At 36.8% G+C, this 25,586-nt stretch overlaps 2 protein-coding genes across 4 annotated transcripts; one reads left to right on the top strand and one right to left on the bottom strand.

Annotated features, from left to right (window-relative positions):
* Window positions 1-580: 580 nt before the first annotated feature.
* Window positions 581-12,325, bottom strand: LOC121861006 (TBC1 domain family member 31-like). Of its 3 annotated transcripts, XM_042358452.1 has the most exons (16): window positions 12,019-12,321; window positions 11,572-11,679; window positions 11,101-11,235; window positions 10,729-10,844; window positions 10,311-10,486; window positions 9,825-9,973; window positions 8,911-9,067; window positions 8,304-8,400; window positions 7,092-7,321; window positions 6,768-6,982; window positions 6,226-6,359; window positions 5,213-5,385; window positions 4,367-4,507; window positions 3,969-4,148; window positions 2,564-2,666; window positions 581-1,471 (listed from the first exon to the last, which is right to left on the bottom strand). In XM_042358452.1, the coding sequence occupies exons 2-16, from the start codon at window positions 11,661-11,663 to the stop codon at window positions 1,359-1,361; spliced, it is 2,211 nt and encodes a 736-aa protein (XP_042214386.1). In that variant the 5' UTR covers window positions 11,664-11,679; window positions 12,019-12,321; the 3' UTR covers window positions 581-1,358. The 3 variants fall into 3 exon arrangements, with proteins under 3 accessions (XP_042214386.1, XP_042214387.1, XP_042214388.1); XM_042358454.1 differs by lacking the exons at window positions 581-1,471; window positions 2,564-2,666 and having other exon boundaries at window positions 3,969-4,080; window positions 12,019-12,325; XM_042358453.1 differs by lacking the exons at window positions 11,101-11,235; window positions 11,572-11,679; window positions 12,019-12,321 and having other exon boundaries at window positions 10,311-10,505.
* Window positions 12,294-25,586, top strand: LOC121861007 (zinc finger protein 510-like). The gene is made up of 14 exons (XM_042358455.1): window positions 12,294-12,423; window positions 14,730-14,807; window positions 15,237-15,338; window positions 15,621-15,858; window positions 16,104-16,193; window positions 17,188-17,373; window positions 17,972-18,204; window positions 18,784-18,850; window positions 19,744-19,970; window positions 20,124-20,268; window positions 20,505-20,623; window positions 20,793-20,950; window positions 21,475-21,656; window positions 21,901-25,586. The coding sequence occupies exons 1-13, from the start codon at window positions 12,391-12,393 to the stop codon at window positions 21,521-21,523; spliced, it is 1,725 nt and encodes a 574-aa protein (XP_042214389.1). The 5' UTR covers window positions 12,294-12,390; the 3' UTR covers window positions 21,524-21,656; window positions 21,901-25,586.

Below are 25,586 nucleotides of genomic sequence, written 5' to 3'. Positions count from 1 at the left end.
CATGGCATACTGCATCTGCTGTTAAATTCTGAAATTCTTTGCCAGAGCATCTTGGAAAGTTATGATTTTTTTATGCCAGGCTTTATGGTAGGTGAATTTTCATCTGCTGAAAGTTTTCAGGGCAGTAAGGGTTAGCTTGTTATGTTTAAGATGTGGCAGTGTTTTCACAACATCAATTTCAGTGGTGAGGCAGTGAGAACTGACCTTGCTGCAGCAGTTGCCCTTCCTGAAAAGTTTAAGGCACTTGTATAAGCAGGTTGAGCAGTGAGCAGCCCACACACTCCCTCAGTCAGTCTCACATTGTCCATTGTTTTGTGCGGACGTTCGCTACCATCATCTCATGTTGTAGTGGGTGGATTTGCCATTTTTATTCTAGTGCAATGTTGTCTAAATCACCTTGTAGTGCATCTGTTCATCCCTCTCTTAAAGGAAATAGTTACACAAGAGATAGGCAGTTGTAAGATCTGCCCCCAGTTACAGTACGAATTTGTGGGTAGTCTACACTCCTAAACCTACAGTTAGGTTTCATAGTACTGTAATAGGAGCCACCGGAGTGTGTCAAGCTAAAAAAAAAATAATATAAAATGTAACAGTTTATTGTATATACACAAAACTGGTCAAATTTTAGCATATCACAGAGTAAAGCTGACATTATTATAATTTTTTGAAAAGAATATATTCTATTCTTTCAAAAATTTCAATCTAATTAAAGCAACAAGTCCTCATAATTTGTCGTGACATTCACAATTGTATTATCTTGTACTTTACAGTACTGTGCACGGAAAAATATATTTATCAATTATCCATTCTTAACTAAGTTAATAGAACAATCAGTAGATATGATGAATTTATAAAAAAAAAATATGATATATGCCATTGTATACCTTCATAAAGTACAGTACAGTACAGTACCTGTACTTTCTTCCCATGATTGACTACAAAAATAAGGTGACATATTACAAGGTGTCATGAAGTCAAATCTGTACCGTAGTTATTTCCAAAGGTGTATGTCGGGCAGATACAGGGGGGGCAGCTGTCCATATATCATTTATATATATAATAACATTTACCTTAAAGAAAATATATGACGAGGCTTTGAATATTAGGCATCATTGATCATCTTCCTACCACCGGGATCTGTGAGTGTCCTTCCACGCCAGTGAAAATACCTGGACCCACCAGTGTGTACAGTACATGGCACTTTGGTGAAGATCATTTTCCGTATCAAACACTGCTATAAACAGGTAAGAATGACATTTACCTTGTTTAAGACATGGAATCTTCAAATAGTTATGTAAGGCACAATATAAAGACTGCTGTTTCTGAGGTAATTATCTGTTGAAGCCATGGTTCAGTATTTATGATTTCCTATCAGGCAGTGTAGCAGCAAGATGTCGCTTGCGAAGATTTGCAATACTTTCCAAACACTCTTCCTCTTGTTTCTGAAGTTCTTTCTGGCCAACCACATATACTGAAATAATTTAAAATGTACAATTAGTCTAGAATTTACAAACTGCATCAATCATTATTTTACTATAAACTATGAACAAAAAACATTTGAAGGATAAGACAGAAGAAAGCTTCAGTTTCAGAAATACTGTATGAAGTACAGTCAAGTAATTACCATGTGGTGAAAACAGTATTACAATGCTGGTGTCTCCCTAACAATGAAAATAAATATATCTAACAACAACATGATGAAACTGAAGTATATCTAAAAACTGTCTAATTCTTCCCCACACAGGATGGGTCTAATTAAGCAACCTCACTCACTCATCCACATATTCTTCACAGTAAAGTGGGGGAAAAATAGTACTGAGAGAACTGAAAATTTGGCTCTAGGGAATGAGAGAAAATTGTACATCGTGTTTACAGATTTAGAGAAGGAATTTGAGAGGGTGCCACGTGAAGTAGTAATGTGGGCAATGAGAAAGTTTGTATGAGCGGTTATGATATTTATAAGTGAACTCAAAAACGTCTTTGTGAGTAAATGGTGAGAAATTTGAGTTGAAAGTAGGGGTATCTCAGGAGTCTGTCTTTAGCTTCCTGTTTATCATGGTGATGGATTTAAAGATTAGCCTTCCCTGGGAGTTGTTGAATACTGATGACTTAGTGGTGAGAGTAGGTTATTGAAGAGAGTGGAGAAATGGAAGGAAGGAATAGAGTCCAAGGGTCTGTGAGTGAATTTGGCAAAAACAAAAGTATTGATTAACCCACTGACACTCCTGGCCATGATCAGAAATCTTACCCCGCTCTCAGTCTTTCGACGCAGGTTTCATCGGTAACAGAAACGTGTTTTCCATTTTTTTAAATATTAGGTAGAGCTGAGGGTAGACCAACAATAATATGAGAAATAGTTGTAAGATATGATATTAGAGTTAGGAACCTGACAAGAGAGATTGCAAGAGACCATGCAGCATAGAAAGTTGCTATTAGACAACCGTGGCTAACCCAGCAAGCATGGAAAATGGCTGTAGAACAATGATGATGAGGGATGATAAAAAGTGGCAAAAACCCAAAATAAGCTGTATTAGTTGCCGGCTGATAACATAAAAATCCTTACCCATGTCTTCTTGCTGGTCACGTGATGTAGCTGGTCTTGAGTATAGACTTGAAGACTTGGTGCGTAAATTTAAATCACGGAGCTGCTTTTCCAAGTCCTTCTTCTGGAAATGTTTTAAGATTATCAAGATTCGATCATTAATTACAGAATATTCTTGAAGCACAAAAGTGTTAAAAGTCCTGCTGAGGAATGTACACTAAAATAGGTAGTGTGCCCAGTAACCTGTCATGATGGTTGGGCTAATACAGTACAGTACTGTTAATGGTTTTGTGGCAAGTATGATTAAATTTCAGATGAATTTGAATTACTTGAAGGTGAGTTTGATATAATTTAAGGAAACCTAAAAAAAAAAAAAATTGTAGCTGGCATGAATAAATTAACCTGGTTGTCTTTAATGAATGGATTAGAGAAGGCTTACCTAAAAAGATAGAAGCTGAGTGCACCAATAAGTGATCTCAGTTGCTATGGTCTCAAGAATAATTAGGACCTTATAAGTTTATGTTTTATGTCACTGTTTGATTTTATTTATATCTTTCATATTTTTTTCACGCTTTTTCACTTTTGTTCAGACAAGCAGGCTGCCCAAATACAAATATTGTTTAAGTCTACTTTTAGTTGACACTGCCTAATACTGCAGACCCTGAGCTTGTGGTAGCTGGTTTGAATAAGTTTGTGGCTAAAGCATATTAATTTGTGTAGATTATTAATGAATTTATAAAACAAGAGAATAGTGGTTGCTGTATTTGGAAGGCATCTCTCATAATACAAGGTAGCTTACTGGGTTCTCTTGTTATCAGACACCTTGTTATTTTAGCCACAATTAAGCTGTTAGTCCATTTGAATACAGTATATTGATCACCCTTCCCTCTCTATCACACTGCCTACTTACTTCTGATGAGGATAGATTTGGTGTAACAATTGCCCTCTAGAGGCTTGGAGATCCTATTTGAGCTGTGTGTATCCATTCAGCACAGGCCAATCTACCATTATAAATTAAGATTTTAACTGACAGCCATTTAGAATAGTTGCTTATGACTATGGCCTTCTTATTTCTATAAAAACTGTGTTGAGCTTCTTTATGACACATCGGGGATGGTTGGTAGGGAATATTAGTTTTACTTCTTATATTTATGTAAGGCTGGAATTTAGTTTTACATGAACTGTGACTCAGCTGTTGCGAGCTGGTGAGATGGTTGACACCACTCATTACCACACCTAAGGTTAAGGATAGTTTTAGTCCAGATGTGAGGTTTGACTTCTGGTTGGGTGACAGGTATATCCAAATGGATTAACAAATCATTCCTGCCTAACATTATGGGGAATTGTCTGATGACAGAGAACCTCCCCAGTAAGCAGCCTTGTAGTACATACGACCTAAAGATACCCTTTACAATGGACTGCTTACCTCCTCCTCACGAGCATCTCTAGGTCCAATACTGAAAAGAGGCAGACCACCCCGAGGCAGTGGTGTAAAGGTCCCAAATGCTTTTTTAGGGAGGTGTGTCTCACTTAACTGGCTGTGTAAGAAGTAAGCTTTGTTCAACAATGGCTTCACAGGTACCCAAGACTCCTGGTTATAATAAATCTGAAATGTATTGCAGTCATTAAATATGAAAAATATTATATTTAATGACAGGCTGAGTGTCTGTTTAGCACACACTGCGTGATCTTGTTAATTGCATTTCTTAGCATAAAAATCCTGGACAAGTGATGTGAATAATGGTTTTATGCATTCAAAAATAATTTAAACATATCAGTACTCAGAATGGTGTGATATAAACTACAGCTAAAAATTTATCTTACCCTGATTTCATGAGCATCAGTGCAGGTGAGAAGTGTTTGGCAGGACTTAAGTGTAAATCCTGCAGCAACACATGGCAGGAATGAGGGAGGGTTTGACAGAATGTGGTCCCACAGCACCAGCCAGTCACCGGGGCACAAAACCTATTCGGAAATGTACGAGATAATGGAGTCTTTCATTCAATTAAAAAAATGACCTTTACTGTACACACTTAATTAATTTTTACTATTTTCTTGGTAATGATATTCTACTGTTACATCTAGAAAGAAAGATTGGTTACTTTACAATATACTGTGTGTGACTTTAGTTAACATGCATGATGGAAAGCTACTTGGAGCCAGTGCACAAACCAGCTACCAATTCTCCCTTACAGGAAACCACAGTAGTTTTCTGTGCCTAATTAGATGTAACCAAACCATACCCATTCAAATATGACAGAATTAAATTTAACCTAACTCAGTCAACTAAGCACATCTCCGGCACTCGCATGTACTGTACTCAAGACACTATTCAATCCCACCTCCTATTAAGAGACTCAATACAAAATACATTTCAACGGTTCCCACATCAGCCATAAAGATCCTTAATTTTTTAGTTCAATGCAACTTTATCTGTCCATTTTTACTGGTACTGTATCTTATTCATGTCTACGGTGTTTTTAGTCTTTCATCAATAGTTTCAAAGGAAGTGATATTATAAACATCAAGAACCTGGTACAGTGACAATATTACATAAGAACACTTCATATGCCCTCGGTGATATTGAAAGTCAAGATTTACACTGCACTAAGAAAATAAATGTAACACAATTAATACAATAATAATGGGGAAAAGATATACAATACTCACTTTAGAAAATGCATTGGTAAGCAGTGACCAGGCATAGTCTTCAGCCGTTACTCTGAGCTTCATAAGATGAGCCAATAATGTAGGATTGACCTCACATATGATTTGCTCAATCACATTAAGGACTGTTAATCCTGGTTTGGGCCAAAATTCGAACCACAAACGACACCAATTCACTGAAATGATATTGCACTATGTAATATTCTTACTGACATTGGTTAACACGATCTTCTGAGTCACAGACACAAGCGATGCACTATAGCGGGGGTTCCCAAACCTGGGGTCGCGACCCCAAATGGGGTCGGAAGGCTCATTAGGAAGGGTCGCAAAGAGGTCATGGGGTCGGTGGGGTCCTTTGGGTCTGCCAGTGAAATGATTTGGGGTCGCACTGGATAGTTGACAACACTGGATTGGGTCGTGCTAGAAAAAGCTGGGGAACCCCTGCACTATAGCAATAATTTACTACATAAATTTCTTATGACGCTTGTATGTAATCTACTAAGCCACACACACCACTCTTAATACACCACTTCACTACAATACTTCCTTTAGTCCTTTACCGAGTTTTTTATGGGATTTGTCACATGACCTTCCAAACTTTAAGCAAAAGCAAGTCCCTGACTACTATTACATCCTGAAAAATTATGAAACTTGTACTGTGATGGGATTCAGAATTTTGGAGCGTAACCAACATTTAAAACAGCTGTAGGAACACAAGACATCAATTAAGGGACTTCATATGCTTTTCAGGTATGAAATAGTGGAAAAATTTGCATTTCTGTATTTGGCATTTCATTTAGGTTTTAGGTTCATATGCATCATGCACCAGGTAGTAGGGAGTATTTGTGCACAGTCAGTTAGGATCAGTGGAGTGGACCCTAAGCAGTTGGTTGAATCAGATGTGCCATCCCCTGAAAGAGTTAATAACCCAACCTTGCTGAGCTTGAATTTGCGAGGTACACATGAAGCGAGAAACACGCACACACACACAGACAAAAAAAAAAGGGCCCACTTACTAATAATCGTAACTGTAACTTCAAAACAGAGGAGGGGGTTACTGTGGAAAACTTTGACAAACGGGAACACAAACTCGGGTAAATACTCCACATTGGCGAGAAAGGGCGCCCAGTGAGCCAGACAGGAGAGAGTTCTGATGGAAAAAAAACAAAAGAAAACACAGCACATTGATGAATTATGAAGACAACACAAGAGATATAGTACCAAAGAAATTATATACAAGAGAGAGAATACGATAATACTCAAAGAAGTTATATATAATGTCCACCCAGTGTTTCGTATTTAGAGTTACTGAATTATATTACTTGTTATTTCTTTCTCCACGTGGTATAGCGAGGGTTAAAGTACTAGCTACACATTGTGGGTCTATTAGTGCTTGGGATGGATGGTGAAGTCAGTAAATCCCCCCACATTGTATGCTTTTACATGTGAGATTTAAAAGTTCTAAATTCAGTAATAATAATAAAGATAATAATGATAATAATAATAAATAATACTCCAGGTAATAATATAAGAGATAAAACAGCTAAATTAAACCCACCCTTGGAGTGTTTTCAGCAGTGATCCATCAGACAACTGCAAAACCTCCTGCAATCCTTCAAAAGCTGTGTGAGTTCCCTTGTCGAGTAACGAGCTGAAGACCGAGTAGTTGCGTGGCACTTCCAGCATGGATATCCATATCAAGTTTCTATATTTCTCTGGGTATCCTTTGAACTCTTGCAGGATCTGGTACCACTTATTCTTGTCTAGAATTTCCTGAAAGAGAATGATCATCACAATGAGACAGAATTCCTAAGCATTCACTGGAAGCAAATCATGCGATATATCCCAAATTTCCTCTAATATTAAACGCTGTAAAACCAACCTGCATTTCCTTAGACCTTTCCTTCTTCTCTTCTCTTTTAATTTCCTCTTCACGATATTCCTTCTCCATTTTTTCAACAATTCTAAAGGCTACTTCTTCTTTGGCCACCTGGGAAACTGTAATGTTTTTAGGATCGTCAGGAAAAAGGGCTCTGACGGAGTAAACTTTTGTAGTGCTGTTTGCAAATGTCACCGCTATGAAGTTACCATCATCACTGACACTCACCGAGTCTGAAATTATTAGACAGCATTAATATATATCACTTACAGTATCACCTGAAGATGATACAACCCAGCCTATTTCATCTAAAGACTAACTACCCTAATGCTAAATTGCTAACCTAACCTAACCTAATCTAATCTAACAATAACCTAATCTAATCAAACCCTAACATAATCTAACTCACCCAGGTAGTATTAGGGTGTTCAATCATCAGGTGAAATAAGCTGAGGGGCTGATCTTCAGGTGATCCCACATACAATACAGTGGAACAAAAAATTTTGATTCATACTGACTCGAAGCATCTGGTCAGTTAATGACATAATGTAGAAAAGGCCAAGACTGTCACACCTGCTTCAACAACTTAGAGCTCAACTCTAAGGCATTAAAGGAATCAAATTAAATGAAATCACAATATTTTCTTCTCATTAATCAAGTGCACAGTGTGTTTAGCTGTCCCTTCCTCAGTAATACTCATTGTGTAGCAGTTTATCTCACAGCTAATTGATAATGTGCCTTCAAAATCCACAAACTCATCCATTTGTTATTAACTTTCTAACCGACCATATCTTCTGTAAGTCTTTATTCATTAAGGCATCAGTACATATACAGTATCATGCATGAAAAATCTTTAAATAATTGCCCATTAAAAATTTTCTACTTTCATACATTACCTTCCATCAATCTGATATTCTGTACTGTGCCATAATTTTAGTGCATCAGGTAACTCTATACTAACTGACTGACTGACTTCATTCACTGAGGGACCTTATAACCAATTCTCATTTACATTACATATCATAGAAAACTACACAATTATGATGTGATACTGAATGAATCCATCTTTAAACCACTGTATAGTACTCAGTCTCATCTTTTGTGAGACACTTGGTAGAATCTGATCTCTCTATGATGTGTACTGTATGTGACTTTATATACACACAGTTTATACAAAGGAAGAACAGACACAAAAAAAAAACACTAAATACTGACCAATATTAAATCTCTGGGATCTTATTGTCTTGAGCTTTGTGGCCGAGGTAAAATCTATAATGTTTAATACACCGGTGGAGTTTAGCACAGCCAAGACCTGTATGGGGGAGGGAAAACACAGCATCACTAGTCTGACTCTCTGGGATGTTAGAGCTTCTTCTTTTTTTTTTTCCTAATGGTGATGGACTGAAGGAGGAGAGATGGACCTATGACCAGGGTGTACCTTCTGCCAATTACGTTAGTTCCTGATGTCACACACAGGTTCAGAGAAAGGTTAAGTTTATCTCCAATATTTGTCTACATGTCTGCGAATATGTCAGCCAGTGGGGATGTAATGCTGCTGTACCACCAGTAATAATTCACACTGGACATGAATTAGCCTTTGCTGTCTCAGTGATAATCCCCCACCCTATATCCTTCTCTCTCTCTCTCTCTCTCTCTGGTCCTGCTTGTTATTTTGGTCATGTCTCCATCTATCATCATTCAGTCCTTTTAGAATATACAATAATACGAATCAAACTATTTAACACACACACACACACACAAGTTAGATAATATTTAAGGGCAAAACCTGAAGATATAAGAGAGTCTAGTCCTGTACACCAACCTGGCTAAACTTTGGATGTATGGGAGGGAGGAACACAGGGTGGAATATGTCAGTGCAGGAGGTAGGTAGCTGGACCACCTGAGCCACACACTGACTGATGAGAGAATAAGTAATCAGGAGATGACTCTTACCTCCACCCACCAGCCATTCTCCTCCCCTGTAATACAAGTAAAAATATTAATAAACAAATGTACGTACCGGTTGTTATATTGCTGTATGAAGTCTAGAGGGAAAATAAATAATTTCTTAACCCCCTGTGTATGGAGTCCCCTCTGTACTGAATAAAATCATTTGGTGTTAGCTAAATAAAATAATCAAAGTGGCATACCTGTAGTAATGGGGTTAATATGTAGTTAAGTTAGTATTATTACATCCTATTTTATAACTTCCTTTTTTAAATATATATTAATTCTGGCTACAGCTCAATACTGTAGCCCCATCAACAAGTCTGCTACATATTTACTAACAAATAACAACTACAAAATGTATATAAAGACAAAAACAATAAATTGCAATAAATGATATACCAGTACATAAAAGATGAAGGAATGTATATAAAGGTATGAAAAAATTTATATACAATAATAAAAATGAAACAATAGACAGAATAATTGTAATTATCTTTAAAATCCATCTAAATACAGGGTACACTTTGTAGATGAAGGAAGAATTACCTAATGTGTGTATATATAAGAGGTGAAGACGTAGGCAGAGAATTAGAGAAAAAGAACATTTGCTATATAGTTATGAGAATACATGGATGAGAACGTGCTCAAAGGAAAGGGAAGATTGTGAGCCATAACAAAACATACGACAAATTGTTCGAATAGGATGGAAAAACAGACAAGTAGATAAAGAAAAGACAGATGGGCAGCTCAGTAAACAATGGGTATATATTCCAAATAATGTATTACCTTGATAGAGCAAAAGCTTCAAAATCAAAGTGGATACCCTTGGGTGCTTCAATGTGTATCTGAACATTTCGTTGGTGAGTGACCCACATGAGGACGCTGCCATCGATGAAGCTCACCACTAGCTCATCCCTCTGCCACACATGACCTGCCTGGGGAGACAGTGTACAGGGTATGTTAAAGTTGTCAATTATGACTTTATAGTACAAGCAAAAATAACAAGAAAATAATTTATAGTTCACCTGATTTATATCCCTTCCTTATACAGTCTTGTGCCATCTTTGGTGTGGCACTGAGGCTTATATTGTAGTGCAGTACAGTGCACTAAATCTAGAGAAGCATTACATCTGCTTTGTTTTATTCTTTTAATGAAAAATGAAAAATTCAGCTTTAAATATTAATTTCTTTTGGTACAGGACTTGAACTAAAATAAGTACTGTACAGTATTGTAGTTTGAAAAAACCCTACAAACATGTCTACAAATCTTACCCAAACTACAGCAACTCTGTCATCATGTTTCATCCTCCTGCTGAGGGCGACTGATGGCCACGACCAGAGTAGCACTTCCTTAGAGTTATGGGTTATGACCAGTGGTGAGCGCGCCCCTGATTGAATTCCTTCGACTGGTACTCTGTGGCCTTCCATCACTACCACGTTGCCATCGTCTGCCAAGCATATGGTATACTGTACAATCAAATGAAGAACAAACAATTAGTGATTTGTTAAAAATAAAGTGAAAGTTGGTCCCATAGACCTGATGGGTCAGTGCAGATACAACACACTGAACACTAATTCTTTGGTACCACCCACCCACAACAAACTGGGAATGAACTTCATATTTCAACAAAAAAGCAACACTGCCACATTCCTGACTTGACAGTCCTCTATTTTACTAAAACTCACTCACCAACATTGATGTTGTACACTTTACAAGAGGCTGTGGCCACGAAGAGAGAGTTTTCTTGATAAGGGTGGAATGTAAGAGCTGTACATTGCTCTACTAATCTTTTCAGCAAATAGAATCTGAAAGAAACCCAGAATTAGATTTTTAATATACTCAACCTGTCCATAATGCATGACTGCTTAAAGACATAACTATGTATCCAGAACTTTAGTATAGGATTCAAGTTCATGTTGTATTAAAGAAACATATTCTGTCGTTATGTATATTTTTTAAAACACAAAATGATCAAATATAAGCCATTGTCCGACAGCACCATTAAGGGATCGAATAAGATGCTGTGTGAATCTCCTACCTTGCAAGAAGCCCATTACTCACTTATTGTTAACCATATTGATAATGAAGAGTCTGTTGGAGGCATCTTCCCCACGTGTGACTGTGGCCAGGTAGGTACAGTGACAACTCAGAGCCGCAGCCTGTGGCCCGCCAGTCCCAAGAACTTCCAACACTGGTCTGACACACAACACAAATTTGTGAAAATAGTCAAATATTAAATGTTATATCTGTGGTATATACAAACTATATGTATATTATAAAAATCATACATAGAAACGAAACAGAAGAGAGCATATGATGTTGTACTAATACAGTATACATACATAATAAAGGGAGTAAAGAGGATTAATTTTAAAGTTACAAATAATCAGTTAAGTAAAAAAAAAGGTTGAATTACTGTCCCTATATCATAAAGGCACAATGCACTCTTACTAAATATACAAGACCACAAAGACATAAGCTATAAATATTATTTTTTCTACAACAACAACCAACATCCCTGCAGGAACATACGAAAGTTTTATTGAAGTCTTGTGAGCAGATAAGTTAAAGTTCTCTGGCCAGATGTTACCCGAGGCTTCATCCAACACAGCTTGTGGCCGCATAGTCACTGTAATTCACCTGTGAGAAACAAAAAATAATAATCTTTGCCATGCTAAAAAAAAAAATGCCATGTCACTCTACTTAATCATTACCAAATATATATAATATGACAAACAATAGAAAATGCTGCTGGTGCTCAGAATTAAGCTAAGAAATACTGACATAAAGAAGTTATTGAGCTTAATACTTTGAAATGTTCCTTAAAAAGTAAAAGTAAACTGAATGATCAACAAATTGTGGGTAAATATCACAGAAAACATAATGTGAGGCAGGCGGGTCATATAGGTTTACCATTATTTTACTACGTTGCCTTCACTAATCATCACAAATAACCACACAGCACTGTACTATACTCACTTATACACTCTTATAAGTTTTCGTCACCATAAATAACAAAACTATAAACTATAAACAGCCATAAAATAACATTCCTCAATAAACAAGACAGACATTCAAAACATCATGGTGTCTAAAGGTATAGTCAATAACTCCTATATAATTTAAACAACAATGTATAATAAAATATAAATTAAAATATCATCAGTTATAGTTAGAAAATTATGATTGGTAATAAATGTTTAACTATATCTTTATTTTTTGGGGTTAGTTATAAATATTAATACGATAGATGGTAAAACATGCTGCTGTGGGTTAGGGTTGGCAGCCATTTGCATGCGACGGCGTTTCATGAAGATCAGTTATAATTATTAATCTCTCCTGTACTGTACCATGGAACTAGATTCTGAAGACATATTGAATGAGGTAAGATTCATAATTTAGTGTTTATTTAAGTCGATATATAGGATTTAAAGGATTAATATTTTTTTTTTAATATGTTTAGTTTGCCTGTGGTAGTTTTCATCACTATATACTTCAGGAGTTTATTCTTCCTTGTGTGTTGAGGGAGAGAGGGAGTGATGTGCTTAACTCTCACTTATCATGACTTAAATTACCCAATCCTTAATTTAAATCCCTCTTTAGGCCGGGTTTAGTGGCTGAGAGAGGTAGACTAAGAATTCCCCCCCAAGTGGTCATAGGAGTTATGGTTAATACTATATATTTTAATACACTTGAGTTTTGATGTATGTAGATTATACTTTACTACTTGTTAAATCACTAAAGTTTTCCTGTACACTACAAGTAATTATAAACGAGAGAGGTAAATTTAAGTGTTTTTATTTGTCTTTCAGGTTTATTTGAGACAGGTTTAGGTATAGTTTAAGTAATTTTTTCAATGTTTGATTTAATGCTTAAAGTACTAATTCAATAGGAGAGTTAAGGAACTAAATCCCAGGGTATTTGTTGTGAGGTTAGCTTTTACAGGACCTTTTAGACACCCCAGCTTATTTCACCTGAAGATTAGACATACCAGCTTACTTCACAAGATGATTAGGTATCCCAGCTTATTTCACCTGAAGGTTTAGACACCAGCTTACTTCACCTGACCATCAATCACCCTAATTCTACTTGAGGTGTTAGGTTACAGTGGTTGAACTTCAGGTGAAATAAGCTGAGGTATTTAATGTTCAAGTGATCTACAATATGTCTCTACTTGTTGAAGTCATAGCAGTCAAACTTTGAATTTTCCAGACTTTATTTTATAATAAATAATGTATCGTAAAAACAATATTTTGAAGCAGGTACAGTCGTCCCTCACTATCTGAATGGGTTTGGTTCCTTGTAAACCATTTGACATCAAATGACATAATAAATGGGAAAAATAGGATTAGGTTCCCAGTGATAAGAAAACCCCAGTATAATATACCTAAATTTTTTACAATGGTTCATGAACAAAAGTACTTAAACAATTGCTAAACTAAATAAAATACTGTACAATACTGTATACAGTTGGTACTTTATCAGGGCAGTGAGGACTCACCACGGGGTGAGGAAAGGTGCGTTGAGTAAGAGCTTTACTCAGGACATTACCATGTTTCATATAACGGAATATCACTTTTGGATAGTGAGAAAGTGAATTTTTGTTTAGTGAACAATCATATAGCGAGGGATACCCATAAAATGAACCAACCAAACCTTTCCTTTACTTTATCCTCTATATCACTAACTGCTTGGACGATTGGTCAATTAATGATAAATAGAATCTGGAAATAGAATCACCTGAATCTTAGGCACCTCGGCTTATAATACGAGGTAATTAAACATCCTCATACTACCTGGGGAGGTTAAGTTAGGTTAGCATCAGGGTTCGTTAATCTTAAGTTGATATAAGCTAGGGTGTCTAATCTTCACATTATCCTGTAAAAAAAAATTACTTAAGCAATATTATATTGGTTCATTTTGGCAGTTTTCAAAGAAGTGAGTAAAATTGAAATTCCCAAGAAGATACAAACATTACAGGTTGCTACTGAGGTACTGTACTCTATATCCACCCTTAAATGAGTATGGGCTCTTCTTGGGTTTATGTAGGCTTAGGTTAAGGGTTGGTACAAAAAATCTCTTAGGCTGTGAAGATTCAGTTGAGTGGTTCACTGTAGGGGCTGTAATAAGCTTGTCATTTTGGTGTGAGTCGAGACATTCTACCCCACCTTTTGACCAGAACTGTTGTGGGAACCTGTTTGGTCTGCCTTGGGACCTGTAGAGCAGCACCCGGACAGTCTAACAGTACGGTACTGCACTATACTGTTGGTTAGATCACAGTCAGATCCAGGAACTTATAGGGTTGGGATAGGACGGGTCAAAGATTTGTTAACATCAAGGGTGAGGAGGACGGGAGAAAATTTTAAAATTTTAATCTTACATGGTGGATTTTGAATGCGGTTTTAACATACAGGTACTGTATTAACCATAGTACAGTACAATACAGTACAGTATCTCATCTATTATAAGTGAATTTTGTGTATAACCCTCTCAGAGAGCACAATTTATATCAAATTTATTTTTGTTTACCCAAATCTGTTCAGGGTTTTATTGCATCTAAAGATTTCATACAGCATGCAGTACTTTATGTACAGTTCTGTACAGGTATTATTACAGTTTTCTCGGATTGTGGCTTCATGTACTGTACTTCAGCTAAGATTATACAGTACTGTATACTTCTTTTCCAACAGGTTGATGAACTGCTCAGCAAACTTGATAAACTTCCAGATGATGTGCGGCTACAGGCCCTCAAGAAGCTTTCTCAAAAGGTAAAATGAACAAGTTTATTATTAAGACTACTGCTACTTTGTACTGTACACTATACTGTTCTGTATATATGAATAAATTTTTTAAGGAATTCATGTTTAAAAACGTGGCTGTATTTTTCTATTAATACTTTATTGTTTTTAAATCTGGCTCATATACTGTACTGTACAATATATTGGAACAATACCAAACTCAGTGGAAAGCACAATACATTATACAGTACTATTCAGTATAACAAATCTGTTTGTGAAATAGGTCATTAAAGAAGTAACTCATCTGCTATAGGTTGTTGGACAGCGAAGACTATACTGTACTGTGTTCAATATATAGTTCTCTCAAGTCTTGTCAATGCTGTACATAATTATCTTTTAAAGTAATAAAATGTACAGTTGATATCAGAATAGTGTATACGTGTTGCATTGTCTATAAAGGTGTCGGCTCCGAGGCTGCGTGGGGGAAGAGGAGGTCGAGGTAGAGGCCGAGGAGCATGGAGACGCCCAGCATCACCACTATGTACAGATACCAAAGTTCAGGTAAGACTATATTTTGCTTAAATATAAATATGGAGACGCAGTATGTAAATATGCTCGTACAGTTCACAGAAATAGCTGAAAACAGAATGAAGAGAGAGAATATAAGGTGAAAGTGGGAGATCATGATGTATTTAAAAGTTTTGGACTGAAGAATGTGTCTGAATCACGTAATTTTGTTTTATCTTTTCAGTTTTGTAGATTTCAGGAAAGCTAAAACCATTATAGATAGGATGGGGTAGTCCATATGTTTGTCTTATTGTCTATATTGTCTTAATTTTTCAGACTGTAAACATCAAGAAAGAACCTGTCGAAGAATTCACAGAGACTGACACTGATCACTCGGGGACACAGACTGAAATTAATGAAGCAAAATTAAGAAGAATTGAGGATGAAGCGCAAGAGAAGTTCCTAGGTATCGAACAACAGGCTGGAGAAGAGGCAGCAGTTGTAAAGGAGGTAAAGGCTAAAACTGGGAAGAAGAAGAAGGGGAAAACATCACCAGACAATATCATAGTATCAGGTGAGTTTGGACCAGGGTTTAAATATGTCTTAATACTGTAGTTAACTTCTTACAGTCTTGAGTCATCCCTTCCCACTGACAGTCTTCCAACTGCCTTCTTTCATCTGTTCATCTGCAGATTTTTTTTTTTTTTTTTAGCTTTTGCCTCAAACTTTTAATTTTTCAGGATGACTTCACTAATTCCACTGAGTTTTGGTGCTAGTGGGTGTGGTTTAAAATACTGACAAACATTCTTTTTATTTCAGGTCGGCGCCACACCAAGAAGGTCAACTACAGACAACTGGCAGAATATGGCCATGGGAATGAGAATCAGGAAGAGGAGGAGACGACTCAAGGTGAGATGATTGAGGGAAAACAATGAGACATTTTAGATTATAAATGGGAATAGATGGATAAAACTGATGAAAATGTGGAAATAAGAGGAATAAGATGATTTCAGAATAATAAAGAAAGGAAATCAGAGGAAACGATGTTATTATAATAATAGTAGATGGATATATATACAGCACTAACATGGACTGGATTTGAGATGGAGTATAGTTATAGATAAAAAGAAGAGGTTAATTGTAGAAGAAGGTCAAAAGTAATGTCTACAGATACATAGTAAGTGAGAATGTGTGTGTGTGGAAGAGATCTTTTAAGAATACAGTGTCTAGGGCTGTGGGACTTATACATTGGATTAAGTATCTCTGGTTAAGTTAGGTCAGGCTATTGTATTATGTATATTGTGATCTTTATTATTCTACCTCAGCCCCCCTTATAACTGTGACCTTCCTTAATACCATGACCTCCCTTATACCATGACCTCCCTTATACCATGACCTCCCTTATACCATGACCTCCCTTATACCATGTCCTCCCTTATACCATGACCTCCCTTATACCATGACCTCCCTTATACCATGACCTCCCTTATACCATGACCTCCCTTATACCATGTCCTCCCTTATACCATGTCCTCCCTTATACCATGTCCTCCCTTATACCATGTCCTCCCTTATACCATGTCCTCCCTTATACCATGTCCTCCCTTATACCATGTCCTCCCTTATACCATGTCCTCCCCTTATACCATGACCTCCCTTATACCATGTCCTCCCTTATACCATGACTCTTATACCATTATACCATGTCCTCCTTATATCATGTCCTCCCTTATACCATGTCCTCCCTTATACCATGTCCTCCCTTATACCATGTCCTCCCTTATACCATGTCCTCCCTTCCAACTCACTGTCACCTACTTACTTTAGACTACTCATTTACCACATCTTTGGTATCAACAGCATTTTATCACTACTGTAACTCACAATTTCCTTATAATTTCAGCGGACATCAAACCCCAAGCTGTTTTACCCCAAGTTAAGCGTGGTCGGGGTCGTCCTAGGAAGTATCTCCCGGTGGTGCCAACAACTACCACGGCCATGCAATGCAGCTCTGGTACTCAGATGGGTGATAAGTGCACGACTAATGCGAACGACGACAAAGAAAACCCCGGGATGTCAGAAGAACAAGGTCATTAATAAGTACAGTTTATTGTTATGATGGCCAGTATACGTGCAGCCATTGTTTCCACCAGTAGTGTCTTAAAGGGCCTAGATGTTGGCACTATTTGATGATTAATAATATGGCTATGGTTGCAGCAATACTCTCTGAATAATAATTAAGTGTGTGTGGTTATAGCAATGTTTTATAGGTATTGTAATAGAGTTTGGACCCTTCATCTAGATTCATTGTAGCAGAGGAGCTAAAGTGAAAGAATGACATTGAGTGAGGTATAACGCCAGTTGCTCTCAATTTTGACCACTTTAGGCCTGTAGTAAATGGGTTGCATATGGAATAAGAAATATTTTTATAGGTAATTGATTAGCTTTGGTTGATGTTATTGTCTAAGTGGTGTTTAACTTATGACTGCTGTAAGTACAACAGTGGCTTTTGCTTACTTTTGTACACACCAACATTCTTGCTTCTATTTTTCATTACAGGAATCAATAGTTCTTAATCATTGACTGTACTCTGAATTTCACATTTAATTTATTAACTGTTTTTTTTTTATTAATAATTGTACTTTTATTTCATGTGTTTAATTAATTGTTGTTCTATACTCACTCAGGTAATGAACTTGACCTGTTGGAGAGCTGCCTGAAGGAGAGTGGCATCAAGGCTGGGGATGCTGACAGAGGAGGTAAGAAGACTAATGAACAGCAGGAGAAAGTGGGAGAGAATGAAGCTAAGGCAAGTGTACATGTAACAGAGGAAGAGGAGGAAGAGGATGATCCGAAAACTGAAGTGCAGAATGTGTATGTGTGTGACACTGTCGAGGCTGTTGACAAGGTTCTAAAAAAGGTTTGTAAAATTATCTTTCTTCCAGCCTTGAAGTTTTATGAGTTAATTGACTGTATTCAAAGACTTGGGTACCGTAATGTTAAATAGATATAGCACAAAAGGAAGACATTTAAAAATATTTGAGAAAAAATTTTAGGCACAGTTGTAAGCATTGAAGAATTCCATTGATGAATTTCTATATTAAAATGACAGGAAATATTTAAATGTTAATAAATTAATGCTCAGATACTTGGACATCCTTGTATGGGAGTCACTTGGTAATATAGTTGGTGATGGGCAGGGACAAGGCAGATGTTGAAACAACCTCAGCTGCTAAGACCTCACAGCTCTAGCTTATATCACAACCAGGAAACCTAAAAATAAGTAGGAATAAAGCCTGATCAAAGTAGGAATAAAGCCTGATCATTGCTTACATTGATACGATCAAACGTCTCAAAATATAATAATCAATTTGGGTTACCGTAACTATTAAAGAAACTGACCCTCTATTTATCAGAACTGTAATAGGTATTTTTTTTTGTGTACTGCACTGTATTAATGGATTGGGATTAAACTTATTTTCCTATTCATGATTTTCAGAAAAGCATCAAATCTCAGTACAAATGTGACGAATGTGGGAAAATGTATTCCACGATGTCCATATTAAGTAAGTATATCCGCAGTAATGATTTGTAACTCTTGCCTGATATACACACTGGGTAAATCATCAAAGTATATAATATTTTGTGAATTTCTATGTTCAAAAAATGTAAATTAGTAAGTGCACTCTAGTTACTTATTGTCAGTCATCTTTTAACATATTTTATTTTAGTTATTATCATCGTCATCATCATCATCAATCACTGTTTTATGGTCACTTTCATGAGATAGCCATGATTACCTGATGCCAACTATCCAAGCTATGTGGTCTCTTGTAGCCTCTCTTATCAGGTTCTTATCTCTGAGGCTATTTCTTGCAACCTCTCCTTATGTCATTCTTGGCATACCCTTAGTTCTTCTCCCTCCACCTTCAGACTCAGGCATGTCTTGACCCCATTGGTCTCCTCCATTCTCTCCACATGCCTGAACCATCTCAACCTACCTCTACACAAAACCATTCAGTGTCACATTACTCATCCACCTCACCAATCTCATTTCAGCTTGTTCAAACCTACTTGTCTTATCCTCAATAACTGCCCATGTTTCTTTGCCATACATCACCACCCTTCTCATGCCAGTTGCTTACATCTTTCTTCTTTTCCTATTAAGAGAAGGTCCTCTTGCTGTCAATAAAGGCAGCAGCTCCCAAAACTTCCTCTATCCACTTCTGACTCTTGCAACTGAGCTGGCTTCAGCACCCCTTCAAGCACTGATCATATCACCCAGGTAGCAGGGATACATATCCCCAGTGTTGAGTTTCTCTAACCTTGCTGATTACATGCTCATGTCTCCTTAGCAAGGCTGGAGAAACTCAGCAGTGCATGTTTTTATTTGACATGATATATTCAAAGCTGTATTGGGATATTTCATTGATAAAATTAATTCAGAATATATTTTCAGAAACACATCAGATTCGACATAGAGATAAAGCAGATTTACCCTTCAAGTGTAATGAATGTGACTTTAGCGCAGCATCGAAAATTGAACTATTTCGTCATGCCTACAAGCACACGGATATTCAACTGTATATTTGTGAAATTTGTGGCAATACATTCTCAAGAGATACAAGCTTAAGGGAACACATCGAGTATGTTCATGCCAAAACTCGTATATTAAAATGTGCCCAGGTGAGTGTTATTGGTCTTTGTAATGGTGACTCAGATAAAGCATTAATAAAGTACAGTATTGTATTTGTATTGATTCATGTCATATGTTTAATGTACTGTGGTGCCAGTTAGTTATACCTCCACAAATTAGTAAGAACTATTATGTCTTTGCAGTGTAATTTTGTGACTTATCGCCGTTCCTGTATGCGCAATCACGTTCTAACCCACGAGGGAACACGACCAGTCATTGCCTGTCCTGTGTGTGGAGTTACGTTTAGGTCAAAGAGAAACTTGAGGGCACATCTTTTTTCTCATGCTGGTTAGTTGTGGGTCTCGATTATTTTTCCTGTGAGTCTAGATTAATTTTCCTGTGAGTAAGATCTTTTTTCCTGTGAATCTAGATTATTTTTGCTTCGATTACATTTACCAGATAATGATTCAGGTTCTTGTATGATGTTAATGTTGACAATACAGTACTATTAGTTATTAAATTATTGAATACCATATGAGATATTTAATTAGTACAGTGATAAAGTAACTTAATGTTTCTTTCAGGTGCTAAACCCTTTGCTTGTGAAGAGTGTGGTAAGAAATTCATCATGAGGAATCGTCTAGCGGCCCATAAACTCCAAGTTCACGGCCCCAGAACACACAAATGCTCTCACTGCATCAAGGTTTGATTTGCATTTAGTTAATTTTTTTTAGTGTAGTAAATTTGATGTGGGAATTTGACATTAAAGTTGATACAGTAATTAATATATTACAATTGTCCCCTGTTAGTACATATGTGGCTCTATTATTGCCTCCGTGTTGTTATTTGACTCATATTATGTATTTTTGCAGCATTTCCCCACTATTCATCACCTTCGTCGGCACATCAGGATTCACACGGGCGAGAAGCCATACAAGTGTTGCTTCTGTGCCTTCTCTTGTAACACTCAAGGTAACCTCATCAAACACATCAGACAAGTTCATGACAAGATTAACTTCACTTATAAGGAGTAAGTTGTGTGTCAGTATCAGCTTTCAACTTAACCTGGTGTACTGTACATGATATTTATGCTTTGTTGGTAAATTATATTACTTTTAGATTTGTTATGGTCATATTAAATATTTACTGTATTATGTGACAGTCTCTTCAACTGTATGTGTGGCCCAAGCATCAGAACGAGTGGACACTGATTTGTTGCTAGAAAAGGCTGATGGTCACTGTTGTAGGGTTTTCACTACCTATGTTCTATGCACTCATAGTTATGGGAAAGACAGGAAAATAAATTTTGTTTTAATATTCCTTATTTTTACATAGAATACCTGGTACTGTACTATCATTAATCCTTGTACATAATTAGATATTAGTCTGCTACAGGTAACCTGTAGACTTGGTGGGTTAAATACACAAGTAAAGTCAGAAAATTGAATTTCAGGATCATTCCTCCAATAAACTGTATATAACCAGGACACATAATAAAGAAAAAGGAAGACTGATAATGTGGAAGATAATGTACATAATTGTTCTTTCTTTCAGTTTCTTAAAAGAGAGCGGGAAGAAATCTAGACGCACAAGTGGAGGATGAAGACTTAGAGAAGATGAATAAAGAAGGAAGGGAGTTAGCACAAAGACTGTTACCCACCTTAGGAGAATGGACAGGTCAGACACTCACTGTAGACCAACTCAGGGAGCAAGTGCAGCAGGAGAAAGACTCCAAAGTAAGAGAAATCATATTATATTGTTTATTTTGTTTTATCTCTGTAAAGCTTAACTTATGGCAGTAGCATTTAATAGAAACAAGGGTTTAAAAGTATTATAGGTGAAAAGTTCAGTGCTAAGAATGACTTCCCATACATACTACTGTAAACTGTATAACTTAATTAGTAACTGAACTTAATTGCAGGTTACAGAAAATTTAATAAACAATTTGGTCTTCATATTTAATGTTACATAAACTTACAGGCGGCAGCAATACAAGAACAGCAGACCAGGAAGAAGAGAAGGGTGCTGAGGAAGTCATCCAACAACGTCAAGTCCTCTACGTACTATAGTGAAACAAGTAGAAAGATAACACTGTACACTCTGGCAGGGGGGAATGAAGACAGCACTACAATAGACACCCCAATGGACGATCAAATATCAGTTGAACCTGGACCACTCAGTCTCGGGGATAGCCAGTATTTATTGACTCACACGGATGACAACGGCTGTGTCATGATCATCCCCTGGGGTGTGTCATTGATTGGGGAAAGTGAAGAGGGGAGGAGGAAGGGAGTGGACTCAACCAGACTTACAAGGAGACAAGATAGTAAAAAGTAGTAGTGCATCCGATGGTGTTGTGACTATCAAAGTCCCAAAAGATGATATTGACATACCTAGAATAGTACAGGACAATAGTATTTCAAATCTCGAGTCTGCATTAGAGTTAAGTACTACAATTAAGACAGAAAAACCCATAGGAGATATACACGTTTCTGATGGCATTATAGAGGTGGGTAACCTGAGTGATGTCGTGGGTGACCTTGACCCAGCGGACATGAAAGAAAGTGCAAGACCCGACATGGATACTAATATGTTATCAGATAAAAGCTTTTGCAAACAACTCCCAGAATCAATACAGGTGATTGCTTCCAATGAACCTGTGGATGAGACAGTTCCTAATGCCTCAAATTTTGTTTTACCAGAGGGTTATATTGTGGATGATGACGGCCAAGTTATTCAGCTGACTGACAATGTAATAGATGCCAACCTCCTCCTACGGCAAATGGGACAGGTGGTATCGGGGACAGACGCGCCAGAAGTCACGATAAATAAAATTACAAGTAATGTTTACTCACTGATGAGTCAAGGCAGCGATGGTCAAGAGGGAGAGACATTTGTTATTACCACCCAAGAAGGAGAAGAAGAAGAGGAAGAAACTGTTTCCACTCACTCCAGTGGTGAGGAGGATCAGAAGTCTTCACTTGTTCTTATAGTTAATGCTGATGATATAGAAAACTCCTGATTTTTGCCTTAAATATCTTAGTGTTGTTTCTCACCTGTTCTTAGATCAACTTTTTTTAAAGTTAACGTTAAAACCCTTTACATAAATTAGTTATATTTTTTATACTGCATAGATTAATGCTGTGTTGAGAAGGAATTAATCGTGATCACTGTTTTACAGCCATTGTCCATTTTTCGTGGGTTTAGCCGTGTTTATCTGATGGCAGAGAACAAAAATTAAATACGTACAAGAATCAAATGAAAAATCTTCGTTGATGAGTTGTAAATTTGAACTCAAGGGAAGAATTGTAATAATCTAAAATGCTTTGTTAGCCAGCCCAAAGTAATACACATTAACATACAAATTATCACTTCTGATGAGGCTGGAGAAATGGTTCTGGACAAACTGTAATGATTTGAAGATTTAGTATTGAAAAGTGGTAAGAGGAAATCATTGTTACAGACCTAGACCACCCAGTCATTCCCTCTGAGGAAAAAAAAAAACATCCCCTGGACATGGGAAAAGCTTAGTGATCGCCATGACTAGAATTACTGTATCCTCAAATAACCTGATGTGACGGAGAAAGTTTCATAAATGTACTTGGCCTTTGGTCTTTATGAAGTATGAAAAACTACTATAAACAACAAACAAATTGAAAAAAACAATAATTCACATCAATATTCATAATTCTTGGCTACACTTCTTGTCTATGCAACTTTGAACTTTTTTATAATTTTTATTTTATTTATTTATTTCATTGTAGAAACAGACAGAAATGCATCTAAAAATGATAAATATTGAGGTTATTAATAGTTTTTTCACTTTAAAACTGTTTATCTAGTTATTGTATATCAGGAGAACCCCCACATTACGACTAGTGCCATGTCCCCACACTGACCATCTCATGCTAACATCTTGAGTCGACAGTTTTGAGAGCAGCTGTAATGGGGTGCCACTGTCCTATAAAAAAAATCGATGACAATTTTTTCCAGACAGTGATTTCATATATTACAGCCACCTGATAAATACTCCTGTACAGTATATTGAAGAGAGGCTAATACTGTAGTTGTACTCATTAAATTTAGCAGTGAAATTATCTCCCTTTAGAAAATCTTGGATCTGTCCTTGTGGTACTGAGTTGATAGTATTTGCACTGAATTCCTAGCTGTTTTTTCGTTTTAATGACAAACATAATCATCATCATCATATCACCACTTATCAACTTACTAGCTGTTTGAGCAGTTGGTCTTTTCATTATTATTTAATTATGACCTTCATTGTCTACTGTTAGTACAGGAGGAAACTAGGTTAACAGTGGCATAACTACTGTGCCCTGAAAAAAATTTAGGGGTAATAATTTGTTACTGTATTGCAATTTGTAAGTTTTAGTGTGCGTGTGCAACTCGTACAGTACATGTTCATATGTTTGTTTTGCATATTTTCATAATACAGTAATACGTTGTCATTCACTTGTCAGTACAGGGACCCCCACTCCGTCCAGAGGCAACATTGTACACGGCTCTCACTCCATTCTCTCGTTTTTACTTTCATTGATACCTTCACCCTTGATTTAGGTGAGATTTTATGCGTAGTTGTCAGGGAATTGTTTATTATTTCCACACGTTTTCCACTGTTCATTGTTTCCAAGAGGCAGCACCAATGTTTGTAGGAAAGGAAAGGTCAAATAAGGGAAGCATAATGAAAGTTGAGAAAAGTGAAGGTAGGAAAGCTCAAAGCACAGTGAAGGTATGGAAACAAAGTGAAGCTAGGGAAGCACAGTGAAGGTGGGGAAACAAAGTGAAGCTAGGGAAGCACAGTGAAGGTGGGGAAACAAAGTGAAGCTAGGGAAGCACAGTGAAGGTGGGGAAACCCAATGAACGAAGGGAAGCATATTGAAGGTAGAGAAGCACAGTGAAGGTACAAAAGCACAATGCAGGTAGGGAAAGTACAGTGAAGGTAGGGAAGCACACTTCTGAGGCATGACCACAACCTACTGAAGTCTTTGCTTGGTGCCTGGGTGCTCCCTCAGTCACAAATTAAGGCAATTTCAAAGTTTTTGCCCCTGCTGAAAAAATTCTTAGAATCGCCACTGTAGGTTACCCTGAGAAAACTTATGTTAAGTGGTAGGGTTACACTGGTTAACACTTCTCACATCTGACTTATGGATATGAACCTGCAAATGCACTTGTAAGAGGCAATTGCACTCCCACTGTACCATCAACACAGCCTTAATGCAAGGAATAAGATGACTTGAGGAGAATTTATTCATACTACATGTATAATGAAGCAGGTCATTGTGTTCACAGGGTTTTGACATTGCACTCAAGGGAATGAGTCACTTTACAAAAGGGATTAAGACATCATACTCAAGGAGTCATGTTCCTCAGTGGGCTAATTCTGCATTCAGGTGGTTGACACAGAACCCAATGAGTTGATATTTTCATAACATTACATTGCCAATATTGTAGCTCTCTAAATCTAGTCTGTTGATTTTTTATCCTTTCATTAGAATTTCTTGTTCATACACCAACTGTTTTAACTTTATATCTCCTCTTTGTGTACAATATAATTATTTTAATGAACTAAGTTTGATGAAATACAACATAGAATTGTACTGTAACTTCTAGTCTTATCAAGAAAAGAATAGTATAATAAATTCTGATGA

Source organism: Homarus americanus, unplaced genomic scaffold (assembly GCF_018991925.1).
Source record: "Homarus americanus isolate GMGI-L3 unplaced genomic scaffold, GMGI_Hamer_2.0 scaffold52806, whole genome shotgun sequence".
NCBI classification, from domain to species: domain Eukaryota; kingdom Metazoa; phylum Arthropoda; class Malacostraca; order Decapoda; family Nephropidae; genus Homarus; species Homarus americanus.
Note: the sequence above shows the minus strand (reverse complement) of the source record. Positions and strands in the feature narration are given on the sequence as shown.

Excerpts from the sequence above, each read along its gene's own strand:
- LOC121861006 (XM_042358452.1), bottom strand. The coding sequence starts at position 11,663 with ATGCGGCCACAAGCTGTGTTGGATGAAGCCTCGGGTAACATCTGGCCA. Across the intron at positions 8,401-8,910 it reads TACATCCAAAGTTTAGCCAG|GTCTTGGCTGTGCTAAACTC; the intron begins GTTGGTGTACAG and ends TCCCCCATACAG. Across the intron at positions 1,472-2,563 it reads TGACCAGCAAGAAGACATGG|TATATGTGGTTGGCCAGAAA; the intron begins GTAAGGATTTTT and ends AAATTATTTCAG.
- LOC121861007 (XM_042358455.1), top strand. The coding sequence starts at position 12,391 with ATGGAACTAGATTCTGAAGACATATTGAATGAG. Across the intron at positions 18,851-19,743 it reads TTCCACGATGTCCATATTAA|AAACACATCAGATTCGACAT; the intron begins GTAAGTATATCC and ends ATATATTTTCAG. Across the intron at positions 20,951-21,474 it reads ATTAACTTCACTTATAAGGA|TTTCTTAAAAGAGAGCGGGA; the intron begins GTAAGTTGTGTG and ends TCTTTCTTTCAG.